Consider the following 10,136-nt stretch of genomic DNA (forward strand, 5'->3'; position numbering starts at 1 on the left):
CTGGTGCCTTGGTCAACCTACCACCTAAATTTATATAGGGACAGAAGCATATGCAAATGTAGTGAGACGTTCTTCATGATATTTTCAAAATTATAAATCTATGATCAAATGACCTTACTGTTTAGTATAATAGATATCCTCTGGGAGTTGGTTTAATAGGTAATATTTTTTTGACATATTACGAGGATATACATAATTGTTTCGAGTATCTGAAATTAATAGTAGAAAAAAATCCATTATTTGCCTTTATGGAAATAGAATGTTTTTACTCACAAACTGTTATAATTACAACAGGGGAAATCAATAGAAGAAAATATAAGTAGTATTTATAATCACGCAATGATAACAAGACACAATACATAGTTTTATTAAAGTCAAATCCTGTTATAATACACATGTGGTAAATATATGTTTGCGTATGTACTTTTGTTCATGTGTGTATAGAATATGTTCGTCTTTTTTTTTCAATTGTGCTATTCCTTTAGCACGTAGGGAAATGAACATGCAGAATGTAAAAGATAACTTATGTACGAGTATTTTGTCTAGGTTTGTCTACTATTTTGAATATAGAGTATGGAATTACAATTGGTTGTACTGGTTTTCTCTTCAGTTGACTGTGGGATTCTTAATTTATAAATAATATCTGCATATTACTGAAAACACTAAAACTAAGTTATCCATTATTATGTATGCTTATGAAAGTCTAAAAAGTCTTCATGTTGTACACGTTTGGCATAAACGATAAACACAAAACAAGTTTGCTTACAGAAACACCAACACACACGCTCTCTCTCTCTCTCTCTCTCTCTCTCTCTCTCTCTCTCTCTCTCTCTCTCTCTCTCTCTCAGAGCTATGCACAGCGTATTTAAGCAGGTGTCAGGTACCCTTGGCTGGGAGGCTGGCTATGCAGGTCGTTTGCGACACCTCCTCCCAGAGCTCCAGTAATCTCAATGTCTGGTCTTGGCTCTGTGCTGATGCTTGGCCTTGGATCAGTGCTGAGCCTGGGTGGTTCACTCGATTCTGGAAAGGAATTTGGAAATGGAATTGACTAAAACTAGATTGCTTTAAATCAAGTGGGTGTCCCAATTCTTTTACGGAACTTGAGTCCAGTGAAATTATTCAACTTGATAGTCATTTGCTCTCTTACTACAAAAGATTAGAGACTAGCTGATATTTGGTATCTACATGCACATATATTATATACATCATATATATATATATATATATATATATATATATATATATATATATATATATATATATATATATATATATACATACATATATATGTATATATATATATATATATATATATATATATATATATATATATATATATATATATATATATATATATATGCGCGCGTGTGTAAAGGGATAATTATTTTATCTTATAATTTTATAAATGATAATGAATTTTGAATAGGTAAAAGAATCTCAAAAACTTTTCTATTCTAGACATGAAAATTCTTTTGAATATTCATTTATTCAATAGAACACTTCAAACTGTAGATGATGTCTAATTGCTCATGTTACATTTTCAAAAAAATCATAACTTTTTCTCATAATATTAAATGTATCATCAATATAACGTTTAATCTTTATTAGCCACATAATTGTTTATAAAATTTAAATCTTGTTGATATTATTATATAAAGAAAACAATTATTAACATAAACTACGTCTGGGAGGAATTGAAATTCACTTAACAAATTATTACAAAAAGAAACATGAATCAAAATATACCTGAAGATAACATAACAGCCATTTCTTTTCTTTATGTATTAGTGTGATCATAAATATGCATTTGCAATTCTTCATGTAATGCATAGGAAACTATCAATATTTCATGGTGACATTGCAGATATTGATACAATTTAATTAGTCTATTACAGCGTAAAAGGTCATCTTGTAATATAGCTACATAAGTTACTATATATTTATGTAAATTATCCATAGTATTTGTGAAAAAATCGTATGGTAAATAAATATATACATACCTGCATTTATAATTGCATACGTATATATATATATATATATATATATATATATATATATATATATATATATATATATATATATATATATATATATATATATATATACACACACACACACACACATATACATATATATATATATATATATATATATATATATATATATATATATATATATATATAGTGTGTGTGTGTGTGTTAAAAGCTAAGCTACAATGGAAATAATGAAACAGATACACATTTTATGAGAGGTATTAGAAAAAATATGTACAATATTTGAAGACCAGTAAAAACATTAAGATTAAGCTGTCGTATATAAACTATGAAAAGAGACGGATGTCAACCTGTTAAATAAGCATTTGCAAGGTTGAAATCTGATGATCTACCTCTTCTACCACAAGATTAGGAAGATCGTTTCACAATCTGGTCACAGCTGGAATAGAGCTTCTAGAAAACTGTAAGTAATGAGTTTTATGATGGAGATGGCACAGTTGTTAGAATTATCTGCATACCTATCAAGCTACTACATACAGAATGGTACAGTCTGGGAAGATATGAATGCAAAGGATTGTATACAAAATCTGATGTAAGAAGGACAAAGAACTAACTGAAAGACGGTCTCAGATATTAATATCAAGATTAAGAATAAGGAATTCAATGGACTAAGTTTCTGTCCAACAAATTAAGAAGAATCAGCAGCTGAGGACCAGACAGGAGAACAGCACTCGAAAAAGGGCTGAATGAAAGAATTACAACATTGCCTCAAAATAGATTGATCCACAAAAATCTCAAAAGACTAACTAAGCAGGCCAATGTTTTGTGCAATTGAAGAAGAACAGACCAAATGCGTTTTTCTAACTTATTTTTTTTCAATCACGAATCACACGTAGAATCATAAATGAGTTGTATCTAGTTAAAGAGACATTTCAATGCAAAGATCTGGTTGTTGAGGCGCCCTTGTCCTCGACCTACTAATAACAACACTTTGAGTTTTGTTAAGGTACAGCTTCATGCTCCATAATTAGCATCATGCACTAATTTTATTTAGGTATCTATTATGGGATTCAGCATTCACAGATCTACATTCCAAAAGTTGGATTGATAAAAAGTGAGTACCATCATCTACATATGCAACAACATTATTTTCTAGTCCGAACCACATGTCAATTGCATATAATATTAAAAGTAATAGGCCGATAACACTACTCTGAGAAACACCAGACATTGCATTCCTATAGTTATTATGGTGCTCAACAAGGCTTACTCTATGCAATCTATTTCTGAATAATTCAATAGCGGGGCCAAGAAAAAACTCACCGACTCATTTCTGTTAACGTTTAAAAACAAAGGCCTTATGATTAACATGATAAAAAATATGACTAAAATCAAGGCCAATCACAGGAGTTTCTTGATCTCTACCAAGGGAAACTACGAAGGGCATCATATACTCCATGGCCTTTGCGAAAGCCAAACTACAAACTAGAAAAAATAGGTTTAGGCTATGTTCAGCATACCTATTTAGGCGTTTTGCCAAATAACGTTAAAAACGGGATAATATGGCACTTACGAAAATTGGGCGGTAATCAGCAGGGCTAAAGCTACCGCAAATACATTTATCTAATGGAGAAACATTACCAATTCTCCAAGTGCAAAAAGAACCTTTTCTTGCTAACTACCATTTGGGTTTACACTCCAATAAGCATCAACATCGGGGTCCATCAATAGTGTTTTAATTTCACTGGACAGAAAATCTAAAGTAGTTGCTTTGGCTTCAGGAAATATGATTAAGTAAGATCGACTTTCTCATTACTCTGCTTATCATCAAACACATCAGGCAAAAGGGTTTCCCCTTTCCTTTGGATAGTGAGTGACCGAGCCATCTGAATTAAATAGAGGAGGAACTGTCAAGTCTACACTAAAGAGTGTAGATCTAAGAAGGGTAGCCCACCATTTATGTTCCTGGGTTTTACGAAAAAGGGTTTTTTTTTTTTTTCACGATCAAATTGCATTTTTTTCAGCTGAAGCGTGAACTCTCTGAGCAACAGCTCTTTGATTATTATAGTTATTAAAAGTCATATCTGATCTCTTATCTCTCCACAGATGATAAGTCTTCTGTTTCTCCAAATAATTGTATCTTTGAACCAACATTTCTCCTTAATTCGGTATTTTAACACACGAGAAGAGCGACGCTTACCAAATAAGTTTACTAGAATGATAGAATCTTATTTAAGAAAACAACCGGCTCGGGCCATTTATACAATTGTGACCAATTCAAGAGCAAGAGATCACTCATAAAGACATTCCATTCTGTTTAAGATTTTATTCATATATCTTACATGAGTATGTAATATCAGGGACAGGCTGCCGAGCTTTAACCACTGACAAAATCAAGGCATAATCAATTTTCCCAACTGGAGCACCAACCATACTTGTTATAACAACAGAGGAGTCATTGATCGCTAGGTCTAAGCATTTATCAGATCAGTGAGTGGCCTCACTGATGATTTAATCACTGCTTGATACAGAGGCAAATTACACAACTCTTGAGTCATAGCGATCAGTAGTTTAACCACTCCCTATCATGATCATTGAAATCACCAACAAGCACAAAATGTGTCCTTTTATCATAGTGGTAAGAACATTATCAGGTGTAATTTTAGATTTTACATATATTTTCCTTTCAGAAACGCCTAATAAGAATGAAGCATTCAAAAAGTTGAATAAAACAGTACTAGGACGTGAACTTTAGAGAAGTCATAATACTACTTTTTAGGTGATGGTACTACTTTAAGTTACCAGAATGTCTGTTTCCTGTTTTTTTTTAAGTAAAATCTAATGAATTGGAGAAATTAAAGCTTCTTAAATGGCCAACTATATAAAAAGAATGAAAATTGGATAAGTAACGGAAAAAAGATTAACTTATGTATGCAAAATGAATGGGCCAAACTTCGTTTCGAAAGAAAATAGATTATAAGTCATGCAAAAAAGAAAAAAAAAATCCAAAGACAAGCCTATAAAAATGAAGTAATTGAACCTTGTAACCCATAATGAATAACAGTTTCGTCACCCGAGTAAATGTTACACTTTCTTACTTACCACAGGGACCATCATTTACGGGAGTGATGGATGTGAATGGGTTCAAGCAGTCTGAGAGACTTAGAAGACAGATGTTGTTATAAGTCTCTCCGTCGCTGCCACAGACTGGAATAAACGTCTTGTCGCAGGATTCGTCGCAGACGGGTCCCCTAGGCAGGACAGCAACTGAAAGGTTCGGTTGTGAAATTTACTTGTATTTGGTCCAAGGCTAAGGCAAAGCTTTTACGCAGTAAGCATAAAAGATTCTTATTCTAATTTATTTTTTGTGGTTGTTGGAATATTTCAAGTAGTTCTATTATCAAATCAAAAGATGATTAATACTTAGTAAGTAACATTAGATTATCTAAGTTAATAGGTTGTATAAAAAGAAATGCTCCATTGTGTAATAATAGATAGCTTGTATTAGAAACTCAGGAATTATTTACATCATCATTCATTCCACAGCAAGAGAGAGAGAGAGAGAGAGAGAGAGAGAGAGAGAGAGAGAGAGAGAGAGAGAGAGAGAGAGAGAATATACAACAGTTTACCATTATATTAACAAAGCATGATAGAAAATGACATTCAAGGGCTTTTGCCTTCTAATACAATAGGTAACTAATGTATTTCTTAAATCTATGAAAAGGTTATGCACTATTGCGAGTTACGTGGCGTTGTATGAGTGAAACTTATACAATCTCTAGTGATCTTATGATTACGAAAAAGAATGATAGATAGCACCATAGATACGAGATCTTATTTAGCTATTGAATCACTTCTATATATATATATATATATATATATATATATATATATATATATATATATATTTAATATATATATAATATATATATTATAATATATATATTACAATATATATATATATATATATATATATATATATATATATATATATATATATATATAAAATATATATATTACAATATATATATACATATAATATATATATAAAATATACATATAATATATATATATATACATACATATATATATATATATATATATATATATATATATATATATATATATATATATATATATATATATATAGGATTTGGATATTGTGATTTACTTATCAATCTAAACTACATTCTGATAATAACCATAGATACGAGATCTTATTTAGCTATTGAATCACTTCTATATATACAGTATATATATATATATATATATATATATATATATATATATATATATATATATATATATATTAATATATATATATATAATATATATAATATATGTATATATATAATATATATATTATAATATATATATATTACAATATATATATATATAATATATATTTATAATATATATATATATAATATATATTTATAATATATATATATATATAATATATATTTATAATATATATATTATAATATATATATTACAATATATATAATATATATATATATATAAAATATACATATAATATATATATATTTATATATATATATATATATATATATATATATATATATATATATATATATATATATATATATATATTAGGATTTGGATATTGTGATTTACTTATCAATCTAAACTACATTCAGATAATAACAATTATATAACATCATGGCAGTAATTAACTCCCTAAAGACTAGAGATTATCCCTTGATTGGTAGTTACAAAATAGCATTAAGGTCAATCAGTTATATTCTATATCTGTTTTTTTGTTGTTTGATAAAATCATTTATTACAATTAAGTAATAAATGCTACAACTTTATTGAAAGAAAGTGGATTTTCTTTGAATAAACGAGAATTGTTTTGTTATACTTATTATTACCACCTGTTTTTCAACCATGGTGCTAATACTAAGCAATATCAATGCAGAAATTTAGTTTTTTCATCTATTGAACGTAAGGAATAAGCGTCAATCTGAATTCCCTGTGTACAATGAAAACTATTTGAAGACATATCACTTTGCCAAAAGAGAAATGGGCTTAAATCAACACGACTACCGAGTTTCAAATAAGTAACAGCAACTACTAGTATCAAGAGGACAGAGAGGAAGAAGAGGATCTCTAATTTACATGCTTGCTAAGAAACCAGAGAGCTTTAGCTCTCTCAGTAAAGCATATGGTAATAATAATGATAATGATCATGATAATAACAATAATGCACATACCACAGGGCCCTTCAAAGACCTTAAATACGGGGTCCACCCCAGCGGAACGACTCTTGCAAGATGCAATGTTGAGGAGACATTCGTTGTTATAGGTCTGATCATCGCTGCCGCAGACGGGAGCGAAGATTCTGGTGCATGCTTCCGGACACGAGGATAAGGGCGACCCCTGTGGAAATCCAGAATCTCCTGTGGAAGCGTCGAAGGATGCGTCTGTTGCAGGTCGCGGTGTCATGGCCGAGACGAAGACGGCGGTGTCCCTGGTCACTGGGAGGTTGAGATTTTGGGTGAAGATAACTTTTGAACAGTTTTTTTTTTTTCCTTCGCATGTGTCATTCAAAAGGAAAAATTAATATTCTATTGATTATTGTTGATATAAACAATTTTCCATCTTGTCAAATTTTGAATGAATTAATCAAATGTTTTACTACACTACTTTGGTTGATTAATAAACTATTCGATAAAGAATTTTCTAGTTCAATTGCTTTTCTAATTCATATATCTTCATGAACTTTTGTGAAAACAAATGAATTAATTTTGTTTAGATAAATGACATTTAAATATCATGTAACTACTTTATTTCCACTTTGTTACTCAGAAAAAAAATGGAGTGAAGATATCCAAGTGGTCAAAGCAAACATATCTTGAGTTGTTTTCTTTATGGTGTTAAGTTTAAAGCAAATGGTCAAATGCATGCAATGTGACACTGGAAATTAGTTTAGCAACTGTGAGCGTTTATACCAGATAGTATGGATATTACCAAACAGTTTAGCTAAATTAACGGTAATACTAAAGTTACGCAGGCAATTTCCTCCAAGACTTAGTGACGACATTCATGACATCAATTTTGCCACCTGCATAAGTATATTGATATAATGGTGCAAAGCTTAACGATAAGGTTACTTTATTACAGAATGACTGAGGCATTCTATTTTTAACAACGGTAAAAAAATAAGTAACATTTGTATTCTTATTTTACTTGAAAGAATGCCCTCGTTTTCTTCACACTGACACAGATCACAAAGCCAAAAATCTCACACGCAATTATAAAATACTATGATTTTTTTTTTTCAAAAGATGGAATTGCTTTATTGAAATTATGTCAACCTCTCCATTTAAACTCACATAAAGAAATATATATAGCATCTTCCTTAATTATTGCCTAACTTAAAAGATACTAACCACAAGGGCCCTCATAATCGATCTCAATTGCATAGCCACCAGCATTGATATTCCTACAAGAAGCCAGCTCCAGAATGCAGGGATTATTGTGGGTGACGCTGTCAGTACCGCACACGGGCTGGTATATCTTAGTGCACTCTTCCTTGCAAGCAGTGGCAGAAGAGGAGGACAAAGTGTCTGTAGGAGGGATATCAGGGACACGCACATCGACTGTATCCAATATGTCGAAATCGGAAGGTGACAAAGAAGAGCCTGTAAAATAGGGATGTTTAGAAAAAAATATTTTTATGGATGTGCATGATGATTAAAAAAATGTATGGCAACGTAGTTATACGGCAAATGGGGATGCTGGAGGTTTATAAAAATCAAGGAAAAAATATGGATAAATGATGTTAATGATAGACAGTAGGCTACTAAAGTTATACTTTGGAAATGTCGATGATCAATTCAAATAGATCTAGTGGAAAGCTATAAACAATTAATATCACAGCCTATCCGGGAAGTTTGGATGCTATATCTATAGATGTCAAGTCGCAACATTCGAAAATTATGTGCAATATAAATTGTATTTCGTTAAAACTGGAAGCCAAATCTGTAGTAACCCAAGCACAACCCATAATAGCGTAATTGTTACAAGAGCGTCAAAAAATCAATAACTTCTGCCAGGGATGGATAAATCAAACCACAAAGGATCTTAATTCCATAGTTGTTAGTCTTATCTCTTCGTCTTAATCCACACACAACATTTTGCGTAATCTTGATAATAAGCAAACAAACTAAAATCCTGGACAGAAGGACTCGAAATTTCGTAATAAATACCTACTGTAAACTAGCATGATTAATACAGAGTATATAAGACACTGCATTATAGTAGATATTTATTGGATGTAGATATCCATTGGAAAGTGAATACAAAAAACATAATGAAAAAGTATAACATTAATCATTCGAGAAAGAAATTAGAATCAGTAAATGAACAAAAGATAGTTTGGTATTAGATAATGAGCCTTAGAAATCTGAAAAGAATAAACACTCAAGTTCCTCGAAGATTATCCGTAATTACATATTTCCAGTTGTGTCAACCATAAAAAAAGCTTTTAAAGCTTTAATATCAACGTTATTATCTATACTGTAACCTTCAACTTGTTTGTATGTACGGCCGTGACTTTTAAAGCTAAAATATCAACGTCATTATCGATACAGTAACATACAATTTGTCTGCCTGTCAGGCCTTGATGATACGTTGAAAAAAAGATCATCATAGATCTTCAAGTCTTAAAGTCAGTATTTTAGGATAAAACTTGACTTCCAAAGCAGTTCTATATTACCTGTCAGTTTCATAAGATCATTGATAAACCAGAACCAAATGCTCTACAAATGCCATTGGTTTTCACTACTAGTCATTATTATTGTTATTCGTATTTTATAAAAATAGTGAAAAAAAATATTAATAGAAAGTTAAGGAGACCAACAATAAATGAAGAAAGATATATGGAAGTTAAAGAAAATACTGGATTTCCATACCTAGCTACTTAAAAAAACATCAGTGACAGTTTTGAAATATCTCAGTAATAGACAGATGAAGCCTCCTTCCTATGCTGTTAGTCGAGTAATGGAACCTTCTAAAGGCACTTTTATTCATATTTGTTTCCAGACAAAGCTTTGGTGTCCCTCCCTTTCTTCTTGACTGAATATAAAAACAGTGTCTTGCTGTAATCCATGTGGC

General features: G+C 30.7%; 1 protein-coding gene across 2 annotated transcripts in view; it reads right to left on the minus strand.

Annotated features, from left to right (window-relative positions):
• Positions 1 to 314: 314 nt before the first annotated feature.
• LOC137627732 (serine protease inhibitor dipetalogastin-like) overlaps positions 315 to 10,136 on the minus strand; it is a 129,290-nt gene continuing 119,468 nt past the window's right edge. For both annotated transcript variants that reach the window (XM_068359006.1, XM_068359007.1), the window contains exons 5-8: positions 8,411 to 8,662; positions 7,232 to 7,495; positions 5,097 to 5,261; positions 315 to 1,020 (exon numbers count right to left, since the gene is read on the minus strand). In XM_068359006.1, the coding sequence (XP_068215107.1) occupies positions 866 to 1,020; positions 5,097 to 5,261; positions 7,232 to 7,495; positions 8,411 to 8,662 (836 nt within the window). In that variant the 3' untranslated portion in view covers positions 315 to 865. The remainder of the gene's footprint in view (positions 1,021 to 5,096; positions 5,262 to 7,231; positions 7,496 to 8,410; positions 8,663 to 10,136) is intronic.

This window comes from Palaemon carinicauda, chromosome 35, assembly GCF_036898095.1.
Source record: "Palaemon carinicauda isolate YSFRI2023 chromosome 35, ASM3689809v2, whole genome shotgun sequence".
NCBI lineage: Eukaryota > Metazoa > Arthropoda > Malacostraca > Decapoda > Palaemonidae > Palaemon > Palaemon carinicauda.